Source organism: Poecilia reticulata, linkage group LG2 (assembly GCF_000633615.1).
Source record: "Poecilia reticulata strain Guanapo linkage group LG2, Guppy_female_1.0+MT, whole genome shotgun sequence".
NCBI lineage: Eukaryota > Metazoa > Chordata > Actinopteri > Cyprinodontiformes > Poeciliidae > Poecilia > Poecilia reticulata.
In genome coordinates, this window is record NC_024332.1 from 14,308,743 (window position 1) to 14,332,421 (window position 23,679).

The following is a 23,679-nucleotide window of genomic DNA, read 5'->3' on the forward strand; positions in this document are numbered from 1 at the left end:
CTCCTGCTAGCATCAAAAGAAACATGGAGATCCACTCAAAAAAGTTATGAAATAGTTTAATTTAAACCAAGAGAGAAAATCAAAAATAATTTTATTGTAAAGCTTGAAGATCAGGGTTTTTATGCAGTTTAGAAAAGTTCATAATTTATTTGGAAAAAGGAGACTGGAGTATGAAAAAACAATAATATAATATATTAGAATCTATCCTGTTCTCTAAAAGRTGTGTGTKTGTGTKTTTTCTGTTTTTTCTTTTTTGCAAGTTCCATATTTAAAGCATTTCCCTTGTTGAAATAAATTCCATAAAYTGATGGGTCATGGTAAGTTGTAAAAGTGGATAAAACAGAAGTGGGAACTGTAGAAATTTGAGTTTAGTAAAATACATTATTGTATTATGCAAGATGTGCAGCAGTCCTAAATTAAGTGTAGTTTAATGTTCATTTACATTACATTTACATTTACATTCAACAGTGTGTGACAAATGTCACTATTAATTGATATGAAATGCTTTGCTAATGTTTAGCTCTTTTTCTTCAGACGACTCAGAATGGTGGGCTTCTTTTAAAGCAGTTTTGATTTCTTCAAGAGAGCTGAAGGTCTTTAAAAGTCTTTAAAAGGTCTTTAAAAGTTTTAATTCGGACCATGACTGCTTTTTCACTTTGTTTTACCAATCTTTTATAACTTATTWTGCAGGATAGACTTTGATAAGAAAAGGAGAGGAACAGATTTGAGAACAACTGGACGTTGTGACCTGAGACACATTATTATTATTATTATTATTATTATTATTATTATTATTATTATTATTATTATTATTATTATTATTATTATTATTATTATTATTATTCAGTCGGATGTCATATGGAAAGCTAGTACCTAAACTTACTGGTGTTAAAATACATTTTTCTGTTTAAAACTATGCATCTTTGCTATTTTGGTAAAAAAATAAAATAAAATTAAAGTGTTATTTATGCAAAAAAATATGATAAGTCACAGTTTGCTTTGAAAAAAGAAARCAAATAAAGCACAGAGATAAAGCTGGATAAAAAACAACTAAGTCCAAAAATAAAAAAGACTGGCATAACAGTGTCATGAACATGAGGGAGTCTTCATGAATGTTTATCACCGTTGACATAAAGTGGTAAATAATGACACTTTTAATGCAAAGTGGCCCTAAAAGTTGTATTAAAAGTCCAATAAAAGTGGAAACTTTGCATCATTCAGTCAATAATGAGCCTTTTAATACAAAGGTCTATACAAATTTGAGTTAAAAGTCAATTAAAAGTGTCATTATTTACTGAATGACACTTCATGTCAACAGTCATAAACATTCATGTGGACTTCTTCATGTTTATGTCAGTCTTATGCACACCCYTTCCAATAAAGTGTTACCAATAGACTTTCAAAACAGGTGAAGTACCAATTTAAAATATTCCAACAAAGTCTCACTTCTTGCTGTCAGCGTTGCTATGTAGAGGGTTCAAATGCCAGCAGGTCTTCAGGAGGCGCATTGAATGCAGGCACTTAAAAGTACCGTTATGTATAACTTYCTAAATGCTAAATGAGTGCGTTTCCCAACGGCAGCACGAGTCTCGGTTTCAGAATCAATAAATTAGGGTCCTGGCTTTCTGTTTATTAGCTAATTTAATTCAGTAAGCAGCTCRGAAATGACATTTGAGGGAAACCGCCCCCACTAATTGACTCTGATCACAACTGTGCTTGCCTCCGTCCATGTAAGGAATTGCAATGCATCTATTAGCTCAGCTTGCAGAGACTATGCGCCGCTTGTTTTAGTGGGGCATTAGAGTCTGCGGACGATATTGGAATTTTACTTTTCGCATGACGCATCGGCCCTGCTTCATAATCSCGTCCTTAATCAGGCTCTGCTGAATGTGGCAGACAGAATATGAGCCCTGGATGATGGAGGAGGTTTGGGCCGAGTGGTCAACATGCAATTTGTACTCAAAGAAAGGAAGAGTCAAAGTACACCCTGTACCATCTTCTCCGCTCTTTCGGCTGCTAATATCCAACTGCTGTCTGATTAGTCAGAGGGAAAGAGCGGCCAGAGTCTATCAGCTATCTTCATTACTGTCCCTTCAGCTTACTGCTTTCTTTTAACGTCACATTCATTTCCCCCCCTTTTTTTCTGTCCTATCTTTGTCTCCTGTAGCAGCTCCGTCTCGCACTATCTGTCTCTTTGTATCTGTTTCTCAATCGTCATGTTTTAATAGCCTGGCTAACAGAGCAATAATCCCTCTATTATTATTCCAGCTGCAGAAGGAGAGAGAGAGAGGAAAGGGAAAAAAACCCTAGGGGGTAGACAGAGCGCCATTTATACAAAATGAATGTGATTGCTTTGGTGRAAGAGACACGCTTAAGGGGCAACATTTCTATCTCCTGGACTGTGGTTATGCAATATTCATGGTGCTGTTGTCCACCTGTTTGTGGAAGAACTCTGACAGATCCTTGTCATCAATGCAAAGACCTGAAAAATTGAACACAAGTGCAGTTCGCAGTAAAAGTAATCAAAAGCCTTCAACTTTATCCACATTTATTGATCTCACATCCACAAACTTTAGTCTATTTTTTCAGATTTGATGTGACAGACTGACACAATGTGGTGAAACGTTGACAAATTGAAAGGAAATTTGTAGTGTATTGCTCCACTTTGATTCTCTTAAATTAAATTCAGTGCAACCAATTTCCTGTAGAATTCACCCCAATAATTGTTAGAGTTAGGTCATACAACAACTTTCCAACTTTTAAATATTTAATAGCTTAATCCATCGCTTAAAGACGAAAAAATACGGCACAACTGTACGCCTAGCAAGATGTGATGTTTTGCAGGAAAYTACCAAGAAATCCAACTCTGGGAGAACTGCAGAGATCTGTAGCTCATACAGGAAAACCGTGAGCTACATTGACATCCTTTAGATCAAAGGATATCGACGTGTTAGAATGGTCCAGTCAAAGTCCAGACTTAAACCCATTGCATATTTGTGACGAGATTTAAAAGTCAATGCGCACATTTGTTATGCAATGGCAGCAGGCCTTACAGGAGTATGGAGAACCTGAACTGGAATGCGCACAGTTTGCCTTAGATTGGATGGAGTGGGCTATGTGTAATGACCCTTTCACTTCATATTGATGTGCAAATCTGTTGGTCTGTTGCATAAAATATATGAAGTAYGATGAGAAAATGTGAAAAGTTGAAACGGTATTTAGCATATTAGTGACGGTGTTAAGGAAGTTTTTTGGAAACATCCTCCTAATCATCATCATGTGCTTTTGCCCCTGCAGGCGGCCATACTTGTTACATACCTGCTGTGCGTCTGAGGGCCTCTTTCTCTGCCCACAGCCATGCCAGACGTGAAGCTTCCCCCACCATGTGACTACCCCTCCACTTCCCCTGTTGCACTCTCCGCCAGCTCTCCTGCTGGCTGCAGCTCTCCCCTGCACCTCAGGATCGACATGGAGCCCTGCATCGCCAACCTCCCTCTGTCCCCAGACCCCTTGAGCTCGTTCCCCCGCCACAGGCCCTTCCACGCTCTATCGTACCCACTGATGGCCAGGTGCAACAGCAGCACCTTGCTCACCAACTTGGGGTTGAGGTATTGCTCCAGCCGTCAGGGTGCTCTGGGGGTAGAGCGAGGRCAGGGGATGGTCCGGGGCTCCTGCATCGACACTGGAAGCAATGGCAGCAGGCCTTACAGGAGTATGGAGAACCTGAACTGGAACGCCATAGGAGATCCTGGCTTGTGTGCACTCAGTGCTGCACCTTGCAGGAGCGTGGACAGCGAGTTTATTTTGCGGTACACCTCTTCTAGCCACTGGTACGACGGACCTCCAGATGGATCCATGCTAGGTGCCCACGGGCTGGTACCCAACGCAGAGAGTTTGGCATTCTTTCCTCGACACGGGCTACCCAGAAAGGATCTGCCACTCTTCCCCCAGCTGCTGCTTCCAGGTGGTGTTGATGAATGGGATACAAGGAAGGAACTGAGGGAGAAACTTCGTCTGCAGAGTGCAAGATCCTCTGTTGAGCCTCTGAGGCCACTCCCGATGCGGCCTCAGGTGAACCCAAATGCTGTTGCCAGTGAACGAGAAGGTGCTCATCAGGGAATCCCAACAGCCTCTAGGCCGACGTGCACAATGCGTACGTCTCCAGAGGAGATCAAGCAGGAAGTTTTGAGGCGTTTACAGCTGAGGCGGCAGAACAGCACCCCCAACCTGACCGTCCAAAGCTCTCAGTCCAGCTCAAAAGTAGCCCAGACRTCCTACACAACAGACAACATTGCAGGGAACCCAAGTGGGACAGAGTCTGTCTGTGAGCGTCGTAGACCTCCTGTGGGGCGACTGTACATCCCAACATTTGAGGAGTTTAAGAGAATGAGGCAGAAGGAGGGAAAGCAAAGCGAGGAGTTTACGGAAGATGACCAAGACCTACTGCAAAATAATGAATCCTTTTCTGATCAGACTGAGCCTTTACCTGGACATGGTGGAGTTCAGAAAGGTAATTCTGGAGGTGAAGAAGGCGTAGGTGTAGCTAGAACTGATGACGCCCTGCAAACTGCCACCTCTGCAGGGAAACCTGCTTCAATCACGACGACCAGTAACAGCACCACCACTTCCACATTGCCCTGCGGCTCTGTCACCAGCAGGAACTCCCCCATCCGAACGGGCCCGTCCCCACGTTCGCCCCTTCAGCCCCAGGCTTGCACAGTCCAAGCCCAGGACAAAGCCATTGTTGTAGGAGGAGACGAAGGGAGCGCCAGGCGCAGGAGGAGCAGTCTGGAACCAGCTGGGTCGGTTCCCTTTCCTGCCAGCAGAGAGAACTGGGAGCGTCCGTCCAGCTGCTGCCCGGCGCTGCTTCTGGAGGGCACGGACCTGTCGAAGTATGGAGCCAAGATATATAAGATGAGGGATGGGCTCATCGGATCTGCACTGGACCTCATCAAGAAAAGGTTAGTCAGGCAGATTTACAGCATGTGGCTCATCTTGTTAAGGTTTTGATTGAACTATTGACTCAGCAGATCTAAAATACTAACGGTTTATTCTTCCCAACATCATGTTACGTTTGAGAAATATATCCAGCACTTTGATAAAAAAAATACAACTCTTTTATTAATAATGTTTAAATAAAAAGTAGACCTTCTTTTCATGCTCAAATAAAATGTAAAATTCTGTTTTGAAAGCTAAACTTAAAGCACTATTTTAAAGTATTTATTGTTTTTCCCAGTATTTCCCAGTTGTCTTTAACTAAACACCTGTTCACATTTTGGTAAATTACCCAAACACGTTGCAGGTGTACTGCACCCTGCTGGYCTGGCATGGTACTGCACAGGGCCTGACTAAATTATGATTGTAAAAAAATATTTCTAGAAAAAAATATTTCTACAGCCCGKGATGATGGCACCCGGGCAAAACAATATTTCATTGTTTTGCCCGAGCCTTGTAGCTGATGCAGCGGCAATCTTAGCTTCATTACTGAGCCGAACGCACACAGCAGCATGTTTGTGTGCTATGCAGAACATGAGCGTCACGTCAGTGCGTCGCACCTCCATCTGCTTGAGGCCGCGCGCACGCCGTCTCGATATCGATTTATCTCAGTTATTGTGCTAACAGCTGTCGGAGTTAACARGGTTGGCTGTGCAGACGGGGCTGTGGGCGGGAGGCTGACGTGAGGCACGGCAGACCGGAGGACTGGCGGTACCTATGCAGACTCTCTGTTTCCCTGCCGCTCCTCTCTCTCTCTCTGTSTCAGCTGTTGGCTGGATAGATGAATGTATCCATTGTAGTTTATCCCAATCAAGGGCAAACAGGATGATGGCATCATTTACCACATKGTCTTGCTAGTTAGGCCTGTATTTATTGAGCTATTTGTTTATTTTGAGCATGGAGGAGCTGCTAAGTTTGGCYTGTTCAGTAATAAAAGCTGAGTCTCAGCCCTCGCCTGTGATAGATGGGAGATATAGTGCATATTTACCTGGCTGTCAAGACTCTCCACTCACTGTCTCTTCTTTGTCTGCTCAGCTAGGAGGAATGATGGATGTCTGTGGCTATGTTGCGTGATAGTAAAATACCTGCTGTGGAAGACTTTGTGCACACAGAGCATTTGAAAATAAATGTATAGGTCTACAGCTGTATTTTTTTATCAATGTGCATAACCAAYGAGCCTGGCTATTGCCTTCCTGTGCTTTTCTGCTTGTTTAAAATCTCGCTTGACTGCTCCGTCTGCGCTTTCACCCATTCACTTGGATTTCTACAGACAAAGACGTTCAATGTGTGTTGCCCACGCTTCCGATTATTGAATTAACATTAATGGTGTTGGTACTTCTCTTTTTCCAGTGGAGGATGGTTGTTTACAGCGCAGGCAATTTCCGGTAAGCTTCATAGCGTTGAAGTGCCGCATTACTGATGTCACGGTCAAACGTTAGCAGTCGGGTAAAATTTAAAACTGAATCCTCCCGTGGGTTCAGGAGATGAGGTCAATTTGACCCTGCAAGCTTTCTGCCCTGTGCGAGGTCCAGCCGGGGTCGCTTAGAGTGTCTCAGTGCATCAGTCTAAGACATCAATTAGACTTGAGTTATACTGTTAATWTCGGAGCAAGACCTGAGGAACTCCTGTTGATTTATACATTTTGGAGGACTTAGCAATCCAGAACAAGAATCAAACATGGGGAACCAACATTTRGCCTTATACTTTACTCATCTAGAACAAACTTAGAAAGGACCATCTACTTAGCCAGCTAGAATAACTGGAACATTTTAAAGTGTAGTTTTTATTTTGCTGTGCTTGTGTTCGTCGTCTAATTTGTCTYGTTGCTGAAAAAGTGCAGTATAGATAAAACTTGTTCCTCTTCTTCTTCTAAGACCACGGGACGGTTAAACAGAGTTCACGCCTCCRGGAAGCAGTTGTTCCTCTCAGACCCTCTCTGTGAACCGAAGCACAGAAAAGGTGCTGGTTTTCATCTTGCTCATAGCCAAGCAAAACTTGGGAAAACTGTAAGGCGCACCTCTGCCACGGTCTCGACTTTAACTCCATCCATCTTCCCATCAACTCCAACTGCGGTGCCTGCCGTAGCAGTTCTGCCGCTACCAGGCGTCACTGGGAGATGGTGTGTTTAGGATGATGTGTACTGTTACTTTTCCACTACTCATAGCATCTTGCATGTCACAAAGTCCGTTTCGGTCTGACTGACACAAAATCACTTCTCGCTGTTGTTTTAATGAGACAAGGAGTCCTGCGATTTGTGGCTCTGTGAGGCTGATTGTTGGAGAGCTGGCAATTTGCTTCGAAACCGCAATAAAGCTTATCTGATGCTTTAAGATCAAGGAGCACTGGCCTGATTAAAGTTCGGGGAGAGAGGCGGAAGCGATCACAGTTGTGCGCAATCAGTGCGTAATAGTTCGAGTGATGGCTTTTTTTGAAATAGTGGCATGAAAATCACAGATGTGCCCACCAGAGATTGATAAGGAGAACCGCATGGCGCAGATATTACGTTCCATTCGGAAGTTGCTCTAAAAAAAAGAAATTACAGTTGCTTCCTGAGCCAGGTACAGCTGATGAATTCAGCAGAGCCCGCTGACATGCAGCAGCTCAGTCAGCTCTGTTTGTTCCGACCGGATTCTTCTTTTATGTTGGGGATGGGGAAAAAAGAGAAAAAAGAATCCAACACACTCGGCTCTCTTGTGGTTTAAACTCAAACCTGAGGCTCAGGGCACGTTTCAAAACTTGAAGATTTATTAATTAAACATGGCAGTCTTCTTTGTGATCTCCTGCGCCCTGCGGTGTTTGGCTTTCACCCATAAGCCTCTTTGTTCAGGCGTATCATGCAGCACATTGTGCGTTCAGAGAATAATAGTCCTCCAGCTTGCAGAATCCCTGCAATAAGCATGTTGTTCTACCTGGGAGGGTTATTACAGGCTTCAGATGGATTAACGCATTAGAACCGCACCGCTGGGGAAACCGTACACCGAAATGAAAACGCGTTGGCTGAGTATAGTGTGAAACTGAAACGGCGTGTCTGCGGTTTATGCGCTTCCTCTTTATTCATCGCCGGTAGACGTCACCACTTAAAGAGAAAGATATTGGATTCATTTGGGCGATACGTGCGTCGGGTAAAATGACAGCCCGCCTAATTTTGTTGTCACATCGCGGCGCGCTGAGAGGCGATCCATCACAAACAGCGATTTCCTGATGAATTAAGCCACAGGTTATTGCTCCCCATGCATCATCCAGGTCATGACAGCTAATCCAGCGCGTTGGGGAAAGAGAGAGAGAGAGAGAGAGGCCTTTTTAACCACAGTTTGAACCGACTGGACTCGTCTGAGCTGCGTCCTCAGGGCCGCCGGTGGGCTTTCAGCCACGTTGGGTCTGGCTTGATTAAGACGATTGGGCGCCTTCTCTGTGCTGCTCTTGGCGTTTTCGATTAGATAACGGAGAAAGTGCGGGTCGGGTGTGGTTCAGTGAAAAATGTTTTCATACCGCGGACCAGAAAAGAGTCTATGTCCTAGACTAGGAACAGATCGCGCTAATATGTAGATTTAACTTGTCATTTAAAGACGCACCAATATCTCTGATGTGGACGGAAGTTAAAACCTTGGTTCTGGGAGTAAAATGATAAAATAAAATAAAAAAACGGTAAAAACCAAAGTGATAAGGTATATTGTTGCTTCATATATTTTGGAAGTGTTATGCTGTGTCTCATTAAAACCACAAACTTCATAGTAGGGCTGAAAGATTCATTGCATTAATCGTGATAAATCAATTGCTGAAGTAATCGTCAACTAATTTAGTAATCTATTATGAAAATGTTTTTTTTATGTTTGACTATTATGTTTTTTTTTTTTTGTTTATTTCTTTTTTTTTTATTTCACCAGGTTAAAATAAATACATTTCATTTCATTTCAAGACTGAAATGGGCGGCTACAGATCACAAAATTTACATCGATCAGGATTTTCAGTCACTCTGACACTGGACTCGATTGAGCGATATAAATACTTTTTTTAATTATTTTTTTTATATCTGAGCAACTCCTGTGTAGACTTCTTATAGCTTTCTTTCAGCAGTGGCTGTCTTAGGCATCTATTATTTATCTTCACATTCACATTTAGTCTCTGATCGGCTCTCAGATGCGTCTATTTTAGCCGTAGGATGAAAACCACGTGACTAAACAACCTCAATATTGGGAAATAAAGTCCAGTTTTAAASTATTTACATCTTCAGGGCACAGACATTTCTTGGACTTCATTATGGTCTGTACCACTGAGTCGACTCTGGCTGCTGAGCYGTTTAGAAACACAAATAAGTCTTAAWTTAAGTAGTACAGAAATCTCTAAAATAATATGTCAGAGGGGATTTYTTTTTCTTTCCCTTACAAGAATTGCAACAATATCTTCCTGCGGTCGTGACTTTTGGACCGCAAAAGCCCACCGGGGTTTGGAGAACCAGATCRATAAGCTAGTGGGATGTAGAGTTGAGAATGATGCTACAAGCAGAATTTAGAGACGTGTGCATTATTTTATGGCTCCGTTAATCAATAGTTATTTACTATGGAGCTTATGCATTTAATAATAGCTTCGTTAAATGTGTAAGCTGGTAGTTTTATTGAAAAATCTGCAGACATCCATTCAAGATAAAACATAGACATTAAAAATGTTTTTTTTCTGCAGAATTGCTAAAACCAACATATAAATGATACAAAAATGTTCAAATCAGGGATGAAGAGAGAGAAAGGGAGGCTTGTTACAGCTCATGTCAGTATTTTCTATTGCTAACTTCAATTTATTATAAGGACGTTTTAGGTTATGAAGGAATCAATACAAAAAGGAWTTAAGAATTTGGAGTTTTTCTTTATTATTTGTCATGAGCAAATATCAGAAATCTGACTCCCCTAAACAAAATCCAGAGCAAAAAAAGTCACTAAACCCTAACTTAATGCATTTTACTGACAGAATGGCCCAGTCAAAGTCCTGACCTCAATCCAGTTGAGAACCTAGAGCAAGACTTGAACATTGATGCTCAATATTCAATTTGAATTTGAAATGTGCTAATTGATTTGGGAGAGACAATGCACACTAATTAACATTTCTGTAAATGTGGCAAGATTTGCCAAATGGCTGTTTATCATACAATGTGAAATTTGTGCTGCTAAAAGCAAAGTTAATACAAGACACGGTCAAAATGAMTTTAGAACACAAATTTAGTCATTAAATACAAATCAGTACAAACAGTAAATACAACACAAAGGAAAATACAACACATTGTTTTCTGAAAAAAAAATKTTAAAATTGACCAAACTGGAGCTGAAAGGAAGAATTTCTGTCTCTAGTAGTTCTGTAAAATAAGTACAGATGTGGCTGCAGCGAACGCTGACTCTTAGTGGCAGACGAGTATTTGTTTCTATCCTTTGATTCCTCTTTACAACTATACATCACGATTTCTAGGTTGATTAGATTACATAAAATCCCCTAACATACATTGGGATTTGTGGTTAAGACATACCAAATTGTGTAATGTTCAAAAATGTGTAAAGAATGCAGGTGCTTTTGCAGGATTATGTTTCGTATTAGGTACATGAACATTTGCAGAGTCATTTCAGCTCAGCTGTTGAGCTTTTTTTTGTTTGTTTGTTATTTTTTTGGGTGAGGAGGCATCAGAGCCGCTAATGGTCGTGTGCAGTGAGCGTATAGCTGTCCAGTAATCAGACAAAAGAATGAACGATGGGAAGGTCTGTCCTTGCATGCAGGAATTACCCATGTGGTCCCGGGGTTCAGGTGTTAATATGCACTGATGTCCCTAATTACTATCCCTCTGAGGCGGAGGAGGAGAGCAGGGGTATTGATCGAGGTGTTTGGGGGGTTGGACTGATGAGGCTGGAAGAAGAGGAGGAGGATGGGTGTGGAGGACAGTCGACTCAGCAGGGGAGCAGAGGGTGTGTGCGTGCGTGTGTGTGTGTGCGTATGTGTGCGTGTGTGTGTGTGTGTGTGTGTGTGTGTGTGTGTGCGTGTGCAGGAAAGGGAATGACAAGGAAGCTGTTTGCTGACAAGCATTTCTCCAGAATGATAATCCCAGCCCTCCTCTCTCTGCTGCATGCTCACTGTTTTTTTTGTTGCCTTCCACCCCCCCCTCCCACCCCCAAATTTCCTCCTTTTACTCCACATTCAAATCCTCTTCTTCCTCATCCATCCATCCCTCTTTACCTCCGTCTTCCTCTTTCTCCCCCCACCGCCTCGCCAGCTGCAGTGCAGAGATCTCCGCCGAGGCCCCAGTCAAGCTGTCAGGTGACCGGGACGGAGGCTGTGACATCACCGCCCCCTCGCCCGACTGTCAGCCTCTCGCCGTTGCCATGGCAACGCCGACAACGGCCTGCAGAGCCGAGGCTGGCGACGAGGCGCCTGCAGGAGAAGCGGCAGGAGAAAGGGAAGAAGCTGGAGAATGCGTAAGGACCTTTCATTTTCTTGTTGTTGCTGTTGTTATGTTATCTGCTTTTGAGATGTTATTTGCGTGCATCTCCTACATCCGCCGCTTGCCGACGTCGTTCTGCAGCAAAAAAAAAAAAAAAAGCAGAAGCTCTCGGATCTATTGGTATTCAGGGATGGCTGGGACGAGCAAGGAGACTGCGACACACGCGCACACATATGCACATTTCTCCTGGATCTTTTTTATGCAGAGGTATTTCGTCTCAGACAAGAGCAAGCATGCAGCTCTTCGTCCTCCAGCTGCAGCTGYGGCTCGCGGTCTGAGGAAGGAATAAAAGGCAGGATTAGGACGCCCCTCCGGCGCCGGGGTTGCTGSCGACAAGTCGCCTCTTCATCCCTTTTGGCCGCGGCTAGCATCGAGCCCCTCGCCGCATCTGCAGATCGGAAGGATCCTCCGTCTCGCTTCTCCCATGCTGCGTGTCTGGAGGTAGTTTTATTAGCAAACAGATGTCAAGGCGTGTTTTTTTCTCAATTTCCATCTCAGATTCCTGGAGCTCAGCTTGCCCCTGCGTTCCCAAAGCAATGGCTTCTGTTTGATCGCTCGGTGGAATATTAATTATTCTTCTTCATTTTTACCTGATCACAGCTAGCTCTGTCTGTACCGCAGCTCTCTGATGTGAAAGATCTCGGTGCCGCTTTCCTGTCACGTTCAGCAGGTAGCTGTCAGAGCTGTAGGTGTGAAGCCAGTGTCATCCATCCACCCATTCCTATGTAGAGTGCTGAGATAAGCAGGGCTGAACTTTGCTCCTCGGGTTGTCTCTCGATGAGCGAATCTGAGGATTGTGCTTTATTTAGGGAATTCCTCTCATCACCTAAAGAAAAGCCCAGGAGATTCTCACCCAACGACTGTTTTTTTTCTTTTTTTTATCTTTAAGGCTGTTTGATTTCAAGTAGTGATAAGAGCATTGTTTTATGTGTGTTTACAGTCTTTGCCAGACAGTTYGTTTTGCATCTGGGAATGAAATTTGGATTCCTGTCACTCCTGCCAGCCGGGATCAGAGGGATAAGTTAGAGCTGTTATGTAACGCCACCATCACAGCAAACRTGGTGAYGCCGCAGAGGAAGACTCTCTCCACAGACAAATWTATATTCATTGCACACAGCGATACGATTCAAACATCCATTTCCGTTGGCGTTGACGATTGTGGGGAGCAGCTAATGGAAACCCAAAATGCAATTTCTCACAAAATGAGAATATTCAGCCTGAACACTTGAATGTGGCGTTATTGATCTACGCCATCATGGRGGAAGACTGCTGACCTCACCGTCGTCCAGCAGACAGCTTATGTCAGAARTGGCTGGGCCTTCGCAGAACTCTGCAGCCAAACATAATAATGGAACGTTTAGCTGAAGGAAAAGTGAGGTTGACAAATGGTAAAGGTCCTGTATTTGTATAGAGCTTTAACTAGAGCAGAGGAATCCAAAGTGCTTTACACTACGTCGGGTCATTATCTGAGTCACACACACATTCTGCTACTACTGTGACCCACAGCTGCCCTGGGGCAAAAGCAAAAGAGATRCAAGAGGGATAACTACATTCTTGAGAGAATTGTGAAGCAATACCTGTTTGGGACTTATCAGCCCCTCAACTAGACCAAAAGCTGATCGTCTGCATAAATAATTCATGCAAATGAAGCCCTGACCAAACGTTGAGTGGATAACTGTAATGAATTTGTGCAGTAAGAGTCGCTTTTTTGAATTGAATGTCTGAAAAACACAAAGTTTCTGTCTGTATTGCATACATATTAGGATGTTCCTGAATGCACACAAGAACTATTGCTCTATTTCACCTGTTGCCGGAGAGATGTGACCATCCCATTGATCCTCGTGTCCTTTCCATGAAGCAGCACACGGGCCTGGGTTGCAGGCGCTCCAGCTCGGACGCAGCCTACGAGCAGGYGGAGTCGGTGAGGGTGCAGCGTGAGTGCCGCCTCCGGCCCCACTACAGCGATCCCATGCCGGCRGACGCCTCCAAACGCAAACAGCTGGAAATGAAGATCGCCGCCGCTGCCCGGATCCATAGCCACCGCCGAGATAGGGACAGGGACAGAGACAGAGACAGTGGTAAGTAAAGGCCAAATGAAGCGATGAGGTTGTTAGGTCTCAGGGAGTTATTGGTTGAGGGTAAAAGTAGGTTGGACTAAGGGATGAAGAATGATGGGATTAGCTATGAAGGAGGCAACAAGCGAAAATGGAGGTTGAGTTGAGGACATAAGTGGTAATGAGGGATTAAGGAAGAAAAGCTTAGATATGAAGAAGGTAGATGYGCCAGGATGATGGGTGAAAGAGGTACGCATGAGAGTTAAAGGGGTAGTGAAGAAGGAGTTTGGGATGAGGTTGGGATAAGGRATGAATGTTGATGTGGGTCAGAAGAAGGAATTATGAAAGAGGACTGAATGAGACTGAGATGAAGAATGAGGGTTTGAGGAGGTTGGGGTAAAAGATGAGGGTTGAAGGAGTAAGGGATAAGGAGTGAGGGTTGACTGGAGTTGGCATAAGAGATGAGGAATGATGGTTGAAAGAGTAAAGGATGAGGATTTGAGGCTTAAAGTCTAAAGATTGAAAGGGGTTGGTGTAAGAGATGAGGCTTGAAGGCGGTTGAGRTAAGAAATTAGAGATGTAATATCCAGCATGTCAGTTTTAGTTGATTTTGAAGACAGTAGATGGCGTAATCAGGACTATATCTTTATTAAGAATCTTTTTTAATAGCTACAATTTCAATTGACAAAACTCAATGTCTTTAACTGACGTCACAAATGTAGTTATTTACCCACCGGGGGTGCAAAGGCTCCGTTTGCGTAACACTGATTATATTTAGAGCATTCCTGACTTTTTCTTCGATTGTACGATGCGTAAATGTCACAGACAGAGAGTAATCGATGGCGACTGTCAGATCCTAGAGTTGTGGCCTGCTTTCTTTTTTTTTCAATGGTTATGTAAGAATTTCCAGGCAGTGTGTGCTGTCATGATACTGCGTCCTGTTTTTATGTCAGCCCTCATGAATTCCCACTGTCTGCCCTTGACGTCAGTTACATCATCAAGGGTTCACTGACTTTCAGAGTCGATTTATCTTTGGTGTAGAAACAACCCACTCCCACTTCCAAAACCACGGCTCGGTCTTTTATTTGAGCTGACTGTGTGACGTTCTGCGGCCCCGTTTCACCCCTCGTCTCGTCTGGGGAAGCTGTACTCCTTGGTTACTGTCCTCTTCTGATTTGTCTCAGCGTCTCTTAAGGAATTCGGTGCTTACTCATCCGAATATTTCGACTTTTCCATCCAGTCACTCACCTCCCCCCCRCTCTATACATTTACTGTTCCTCTTCATCAATCGAAGCTCTTAGCCACAGAATGCTCAAATCCCAGTCAATACGGCACACCGGATGTTGAGGCGACCTTGAAATAGAAAATCAAGAGTACATTTATTTTCTTGGCAGTAAAAAATATCACTCTTTCATTTTTGTTTGTTTGCCAAAGCAAGCTTACAGGAGATATTTAAGAACTTGGACTCCTTCAATCTGTCGATACGTGTCAATGCACAACGGTATTGACTTTTTTTATCCACATGGCCAAAGGTTAAGTTTCCACTGCARGGCTGAGCATCTACCTGTTATAGAAATATGATATCTGTAATAGTTTTTTCTTCTGAAATCTACTGTCTGAATTCAATCTGAGTCTACTATGCTAGCAGGAGTCAGCACTATGATATTACCAGATAGTTCATTTAAAAATATCGTTCCTAAAGAGGACTGTAATTTCTTCCTTCCAGCACCAGCAGCAATTCGCGGCCACTCTGAGCCGCCGGGCGAGGAGCGCCAGGCGGTTCTGGGTGTGACCCGCTGCGGGCAGCACCGCTGGAGCACCATCAGCAGCCTGAGCTCAGATAGCGGCGTGGTGGGCCTGAGCGACGAACGGGACGAAGAGGACCGCGAGCCACGGCGCCACCGCAGAACCAGGGGGGCAGAGGTGGAGCGGGTGGACAGTGGCATCGGCCCGGGCCTGTCCCGCACCTGGAAGAGGCCGTCCGCCTCTCTGAGGGCGTGGGAATCCCAGAGGCCCTGCCCCGACTGCGGACAGAGGGACGGCGTCTCCAAAGAGCGGGGGGAGCGCATGTGCGAGCGCTGCTCCAAGCTGCGGACCGAGCGCAAGGAGGCCATCCTGGAGTTCCTGAACACCGAGTCGAGCTACGGCGAGGACCTGCGGATCATCAAGGAGGAGTTCTACTGCCCCATGCAGAGCGCCGGGCTGCTGACAGCCGAGCAACTTGCCGTGGTGTTCGGCAACGTTCAGGAGCTCATAGACGTCAAYGACCGCTTCACTGAACACCTGCAGGACAGCATCGATCAGGCCTTTGACCAGGTGACCTTCTTATCTCTTATGAACACGCAAACGACGTCCACAACTTCATCGCATCAACCCTTTGCAACCACAAGCAAAAATCTAAATACAGTATGCAAATGTATGTAGGTGCAGTTTTATTGTGACGCTTCATCTGTTTCAACCAAAACAACCCTGGTGCTGTTAGATGGAACTTCACTCAGGTTTTTCTCCTGTATCTCCAGCGCAGGGTTTGAAACACTTTGTTTACTTTTACCCCTTTTAAATCTGGCAACTTCAGTGATTCCCTGCAAGCCACTGTTTTTGCTGATTTCCAACTCTTCTGTAGTTTCCACTATCTATAAAGACCTTTTTGGGAACTTATTTGTCAGTTGTAGATATAACCTACTTTAATTGAATAATATTAAATTCAGTGCATCTCCAGAGGGGAAAAGGAAAAGTAAGGAGAGAAGACAAAGCTTGTAGCACCAAACCTTACATACAGGGAAAAGACACAGCTAAACACAGAACCACTAGCCCAGGTGTACGTTCAGCAATAAAAAGCACAAGGTGTACAGAGAGTGGGAATCTTAAGGCACTTAATGATTTCATTCCAGAAGGCTATGATGGGAATGTAAATTAATTATAGTCACAATATCTTGTGCAAAGACCTCTTGTTGGTTCCAGATCCTTCGAATTATGTCCATGTTTTTCTCCCTTCAGTGTAGCAGGTGAAGGATTTGGTTATGTTCGTCATAAACTAGCCACACTTACGTCCACCTGCTGTTCAGGTTCTGGGTGACCGTGACTGGATGACTTAGAGTCTACGACAGCAGTGGCTTTCCATTTGAATTGAATGTGCGTGGTTTGTTTCCAGGGTGATGACGACCTGCTGACCGTATACATTGGAGAAATCTTCCTGGAGTTTGTCAACATGCTCCCTGCCTTCCAGACCTACTGCCTGCAGCAGTCCACCTCGGTCAACATGCTCAACGCTCTGGAGAAAGAGAAAGAACTGCTCAGGTACTTAACAACGACCATAGCCGTTCTCCCTGCTGGGCTGTACGATGGAAAAGCTGCTCTGGGAGCTTTCTCCTGTTTCTGCCACAGCTGCTCTGTGTAATTCTTAATGGATAGGACAGTGAGTTATCACTTATTCAGAGGAAGGTCTATTTTGAGAGCTAAGCGGCAATGATTCATGTTTTCAGACAGAACCGCATCTCTGGCTCTTCTATAACACCCATTAATAAAGTTTTAATTTTCTCAAGACATGCGATGGCTGTACAAATGCCCCCCCCCCCTCCTTCTTTCTCGTTTCAGAATATTCCTGGATGTTTCCCAGAACGACAACACCGCATTGCGTCGCATGAACTTGCGCTCTTTCCTCATGGCACCGCTCCAGCGCGTCACTAAGTACCCGCTTTTGTTGAGCCGTATCATTAAGGTCACTCCTGAATGCCACCCGGACTACGCGCGCCTCCGGGAGGCCAAGAGTCGAGTGGAGTCCCATCTGGAGCACATCAACATGAAGACCAAGCAGGAGGGCAACGGCGTCACATGGTCCCTGCGCTCGTTCCGCCGCGACAGCCGCAAGAACCGGGAGGTCATCAACATCGAGATGCGAGAGGTATCGATGAAGACCGTGGGTTGGGCGAGAGAAAACACCCGGTTCGTCATGGAGGGACCTCTCCAGCTGTCCCAGCCGGCAGACGGCCAGTGGCTGAAAAAGGGAAGCAAGGCCCTCAAGTTCCAAAACGTGCAGAGTCTACTGATGGTGAGGACACAGAGGGGCGGCGACTCCCCAGGGCAGGCCACCGACATCGGACGGCAGGGGGAAGGCACGGGGGAGAGCGTTCGAGACGGAGTGTTGGTCTTAATCAAGGACAAGAGCAGCGGGAAGTTTGCAGTGCTGAGAGAGCCGATTTGTCTCGCAAACTGCGTGGTGTCGTCAGATCCGGAGTGCGAGGACACCTTCGAGGTCCTCGACATCCGACGGGAGTCATTTGTTTTCCGTGCCTCGGACAAATCCCGCACCCAGCAGTGGTTCCATCAGATGAAGAGGTACGCCCGAGACTTGGGCACCTGGAGGAAAAGGCGCAACGCTCTGCCAAACATCATGATCAACGCCAACCAGACGCGTTCCTGAAGCTAGCCTCCACCACATCGCTGTTCCACTGTAAATAACCCAGTCTCTCAACTCCAGAAACCCGATTGCGACATCTCCTGAGTAACACCGCCGTTCTGACGTGTTAGATTTCAGTAAACAATCACACAATCTGTCTCACATTGTGTGTGAGAAAACGAAGCACTTTTTTTCCTATGAAGCAGTAAGTGCGCCATATAATTGTATGTAGATATAATTTTGAAGCTGTTACAAAAAAAAAAAAAAAACGAGAGAAAAAAAAAAACAGTTTTTTTGAACGACCAAAAAGTACTTGGGCTGTTCTTGAAAGCCTTGATTGTAAAGACTGTTGAGTACCTAAAGGTGCATTTGACGAATAGCATGACTGAACATGACTGGCTGCAAAAAGAAAAAAAAAACTGTTATGTCATTTTTATACAAGACAGTGAGGATTGCAGACATTTTTGGTAAGAGACGGTAAAGATTTCTTCGGGGGGGTTTTTTTGTTTTGTTTTGTTTTTTCAGTGGTTTACGTTTTGTTGTCACTGCCCTTTTATCTTTGTGTGCTGCCCTCTACTGTCTGTAGGCGGCATAACAACTTTCACTGCCAGAGATGCAGTTGAGCAGAGCCTCTCCATCGGGCTCAGAACAGACCGTCAACATATCTGTAATTCAATGGGATTTCACGGAACAGCAATAATCTCAGCCAGTTTCACAAAGTAGCTACTTTATATGCAGTTAATTCCCACTCAATCTACAGTCGGTCCTTCTGTTTTATGTTACTGGGCAGGTTCACCGAGCCTCTGATATCTGTGTAAGGCGGTTTGATGATTGACGCATCGCTTCGTTATTGCAACTCCAAGAAAGCCTCTGTTTTCGTCTTTGAAACCGAAATCATCCTGTCGCCATGAAATCAGTTTTTAAAAATTGTGTTTTATGGATAGCGTACTCGACTAGTCAGCGATGCACCAAGAAATTCAGGCTGCCGATCTGAATTAGTTCATTTTGAACTCGTTGACCAGGTAGTCAGAATCTCAAAAATCCAATGTTTTTTTCTGTCACTTGAATGCACCACACCTCAGTGCTGCTGGCAAAAATACACTTCATCTGTTTTCAGGATGTGAGGTGTTCAAAATTTAGTCGTAGGGGGAAAAGTCTATTTAATAAGAATAAATTAATTTCTATGATATTGTGAGACAATTTTATGATTCGTTCAGACCCTGAGAGAGCAAGACTTTCATCAGATAACAGGAAGGCTGAGCAATTTGCAACAGTCACTTTGCAAAGTCTGCAGGATTTAGAAATGTTGGCTGCCTTTTAGAAATTCAAGAATCTGTTTATTTTAGTACTGCTGGCCATGCTAATCACAAATACAAGATGCTGAAAATGGTTCAAATTGTCAACTCTGTGAGTTTTATGTCATTTTAAAATCGTACACTCCTGCTTTTCTGTGACTTCATATTGTCCAAATATAGGATGGATTATAAAATATATTGAATTCTGTTCTTTGAGAAATTTAAATTGTGTAAAATGGCTAAAGGCATTTCAAAGCTTTACAAATGCTGCGGATTGTATGTCGGCCACAAAACGGTGCATCTCTGGTGCTAGTCGGCCTCTTTGTGTGTCAAGGGCAGAGTTTTTCATCCATATACTCAGTGCATCGGCAGCTGCGTAGATAATGGGTGCTTTTATTTGTTTTTGTCGCTAAATAATTGAACTATTTTCCTCAGCTGTTTTAAAACGTTCATGGAGAAAGACTTGCACTCTTAGACCCTGAAAACCAAAGTTCTTAAGTATTGTAGTCTTACACTTTACAAAATTGTGATTGTAGATAGAAACAAAGAAAACGTCACAATTTACCATTTTATTTTCAAGAAGTGACCCATCTCGGTTAGTCGGATCATGTCTCACTGTCTCATTGTCGTAAAAGGTAAGCATTGTCTCCGAAGGCTGAAAAACTCTGCTCACCTGACGTCCCGATCATGTCACCATGACAGGTTATCAACTGTGTTCTGAGACCAGCAATGAGCTGTTGTGCCTTTCTACTTTATTACTGTTAGACGAAGACTGACAAATTCGCAATCTTGCCGCAGTAGCATTGATCTCCACCGAACAGACGAGCCTGCCCTGTCTGCACTCACAGGCAATATAATTATTCCTTACAGTGAACTGCCTTCTTTTTTTAGTGCGTTTTTAACCGGTGTGATTTTACTTCTGAGGGCTTTAGTTTGAAGCACTTTATATTTAAGTGAAAGATTTTACTCGCCTGTGTAGCTGCTGGTGAAATGTGTTCTTTCGTTGGCGAAGATACTGGGTTGACTGGATACATCGAGACAAAGCCAGTCAAGCCGATAATTTAAGACCATTGCTGTTATTATGAAGTAGCATTAAGAAGAACATATCACTGTGTTTTGGAGGGCAGAGCTGCTTGACTCCACACTAAGGCGCATTTGCTGTTGGGAGGACAAAAAAAAAAAACCCATCTCAATGTAAGAAATATACACACTCATGTTTGGTTTATTTACGTTCCCCTTCTGGTTTGAAACATCTTATGTATTATTTCTCTAGTGTAATATATTGTGAATTATATTAAAAAAAAGATTTTAAACACTTTGTTTTGTTTTATCTACGAGGAGAAACACCTAAAATGTAATATTTTGAATCACAGGATGAGAAACTTTTCTTTTCATAGAAAACAATCATCTTGCTCCACTACTAACAATAAAAAATGAACCTTTATTTTAAAAAAAAAACATAAGCCATGTAAGACATTTTTTCACTTTTCACAACCGAAATGGCTAAACAGTCAACTGGCACAGTTTCAAAAAGGTTTGCAACTACAGGTCATTTAATGAATCAGTTTGTTCTTATTTTACAGTGAAGTGCAACACTGTCGTTTCTTTGGCTTTTCACTCCTTGAGTCTCATAAAAAGTACAAACCAACAATCAGAATTTGAACTAAAAAAAAAAATTCTGACAAGATAGTTGACTGTCTTAGTGGACCCTAAGATTTAAACTTGTAGCTTTTGAACCTTATGGAGACTCCAACTGATTAAATCACCTCGTGAACAGCTTTTTTTTTCATTTTTTAAATACAAATTTAACATTTTAGCAAGCGAAATAGAACATGACATAAAAAAAGAGAAAAGATTGAAACACTCAAAAAATATCTGACAGTCTTCCCAAACAGGGCCATGCTGCAAATTCAAATGAACGGTGAAATACAATGACGCTGTAACACAGGAACACGTTTCCAAAACTTGCAACAAACAGAACCTTTAATCTTAAACTTCTGAATGGAGAATGCAGAGATCCTTTTACTGCCTCTGCTGCCTTTCTGACAGACCGACATCCTTCTGAACCACCGCTCCCGCATGCATTTGCACAAATACATGCTGAAACACTCGCACGCATACACAGATACACCATCGTGCTGCTGGGGACCTCGGGCAGATCCCCGGATCTCCGACTTTCCAGATCTCCAAGTCTCCAACCCAACCTGCGGCAATCATGCAGAAGGTCCCGCAGCAGGAAGCAGCTGCCAACACACCTCCACCCTCCTTCCTGCTCCAACAGCAAACCAACGACGCTCCTCGTTCTACTTGTCTCCGCCGGACTCTGGCTCCTTCGCCAGGCCACGGATGGACAGGTCGTAGACCACCTCTTCGATCTTCTTCACGTCGTACTTCAGGCCGTCGTAGCGCTTCCTCAGCGGGTCGTTCTTCAGGTTGAGCAGGCGGAAGCCCGAGTCCAGCTCGTTGATGAAGTTCGAGATGCGGAGCGGCCGGTTGTAGTCTCCCGCTGTGACGCTGTTCACCGCCAACCGCGACTGCAGGAGCAAAACAAGTTCCATATGAAGCTACTGAGTTTTAAAACCCGCCTACAAACACTGAGATAAATGGGACAAAGTAAATATAGAAATCTGATCTTATGAAATGTATCTGCAAAATATACAACTGTTAATTATTATTTTGCTTGATGTCTCCAACAACTATGTACTTCCCACTACAAGAATTATAAAACTGGTTTGTAGACAGATTTGGTTCACCTCAGAGGGCTTAGAAATCCCTGAAATGAGTTCCGGTATACTAGGTCTTAAAGTTACAGCTCCCAATATAAATCTCCATCTTATAAAAATCACGTGAGCTGAAGACATTGCTACCGTTACTTTTCTTGGGTGGCCATTGTTTTATGCATCATCATCACCATTTGGCAACTTTCAGCTGCCTTGTGCTCAATTTATTCTTTACACATTTCTTGACTTTGGTCATGTAACTCAATACAACTACTGCAACTCAAGTCTGTACACAGAAATTGACAAAACACTGTGGACGTCAGCAGCACACCACTCACCAGTTCACTGGCCATTATCAGCACTCCTGCCAGGAAATCTTCAACATCCAGGTGAAAGCCCTTCTCTCGCACAACTTCAACTGCCAGAGACATGGGGGGAGGTAGAGTTAGCCGGACCTTCTCACTTATAAAAACGTGGCTCTAGAAGAGAACACAGCGCCTACTTCCAAGTATCTGAGCCACCTCCTCCCGCGTGACGAGGGCTTCACTTTCCAGGTAGACAACAAAGGCCGCCAAGAAGACCAAACGCTGCAGGACAAACCGCCAGTGTTCATGGAACCTGGACAGGCGAATGAAATTAAAACGTTAAGGGTTCACAGGTACACAGGTGGAAACAAAGGAAGGTTCTAAATCTCATTGAAAAAACAACAAAAAAAAAGAAAACAAATGTAAGACTACATCCTATAAACACTACCTGTGTAAGAGGTGAAAAGCAAAAACTTTTAGAAATTTCTTGCGATGCATGCTTAATTTTAAAAAACCTACACAATAAAATGCTTTTTCCTAATTATATGTATTGTGTCCAAAGTGAATCCTACCTGTAATACTGCTCAGCAGGAAATTTGGTTTTGAGCTCAGCCATGTGCGTCCTTACAGTGCAGAACAACTCCCGTGCCCTGGCACATTTACTGGGAACTTAAAAGGGAAGGGGGGGGGAGGGAGGGGGCAATGGCTTTAAGACATTCAACATTTTAGAAGAAACTAACATGGCATTGCAAATTTTCTCCAAAACTCACTCTCTTTGAACCCAGACGGCTGGTGAACACTTTGAAGCACCGTAAGGATTTCCCTGGCTGTCTGCTCCAAATTCTGGACCACCTTACGAATATCCTGTGACAAATAAATTGTAAAGATGGACACAAGTATAGCAGCGTCAAACAAGAAAATAAATGTATACGAGTTAATATAAACCAATAAGAAACACAGAAGAGAGTAGTTTTAAAGTGGTAAAGCCTAACACACTAGATTTGTGTTGTGTTCTGTTGCAGAGAAACAGCCAATTCGGGGAAACAGGTTAGCTTAGCAGCTAACGGTGTGGGGGCGCTAATGTTGATAGCAGCTTTGGTCATACCTCTCTCACGTCCTGGTCGGCGCTCAAGAAGCCCTGGATGTAGCTGAACATTTCAGTCACAGACATTTTCCGAACCTTGAGGAAAAAACAAAAAGCGCCAAAGGAAAACAAATAAAAATCAGTAGCTAGCCGCTAATAAGTCCCAGCATCAACGTGCAGTGCAAGCCCACCGTCAGGTCYGCTTAAGTCTGCGCGTGGAGATGACGTCACCCCGCGTTTTTTTGTATTAAAAAAAATTATAAAATACGAAACTTGACTGCAGCTGTTGAGGTTGGACTAGTTAACTCAATGAAGGTAAATTTTCTTTAACAATGAAACCGAGTTTAAGTGTTAAAAA

At 43.8% G+C, this 23,679-nt stretch overlaps 2 protein-coding genes across 3 annotated transcripts; one reads left to right on the top strand and one right to left on the bottom strand.

Annotated features, from left to right (window-relative positions):
• The first annotated feature begins 3,302 nt into the window (after window positions 1-3,302).
• On the top strand, window positions 3,303-20,672 carry arhgef49 (Rho guanine nucleotide exchange factor 49). 2 transcript variants are annotated; one of them, XM_008432514.1, is made up of 6 exons: window positions 3,303-4,961; window positions 11,240-11,441; window positions 13,326-13,545; window positions 15,248-15,837; window positions 16,673-16,818; window positions 17,116-20,672. In XM_008432514.1, exons 1-6 carry the CDS (start codon window positions 3,358-3,360, stop codon window positions 17,939-17,941), a joined length of 3,588 nt encoding a protein of 1,195 aa, XP_008430736.1. In that variant the 5' UTR covers window positions 3,303-3,357; the 3' UTR covers window positions 17,942-20,672. The 2 variants fall into 2 exon arrangements, with proteins under 2 accessions (XP_008430736.1, XP_008430745.1); XM_008432523.1 differs by having other exon boundaries at window positions 13,329-13,545.
• On the bottom strand, window positions 20,634-23,540 carry tsn (translin). Its single transcript, XM_008432501.2, has 6 exons — window positions 23,343-23,540; window positions 23,008-23,101; window positions 22,810-22,906; window positions 22,435-22,550; window positions 22,271-22,350; window positions 20,634-21,746 (listed from the first exon to the last, which is right to left on the bottom strand). The coding sequence occupies exons 1-6, from the start codon at window positions 23,406-23,408 to the stop codon at window positions 21,516-21,518; spliced, it is 684 nt and encodes a 227-aa protein (XP_008430723.1). The 5' UTR covers window positions 23,409-23,540; the 3' UTR covers window positions 20,634-21,515.
• Window positions 23,541-23,679: the final 139 nt, after the last annotated feature.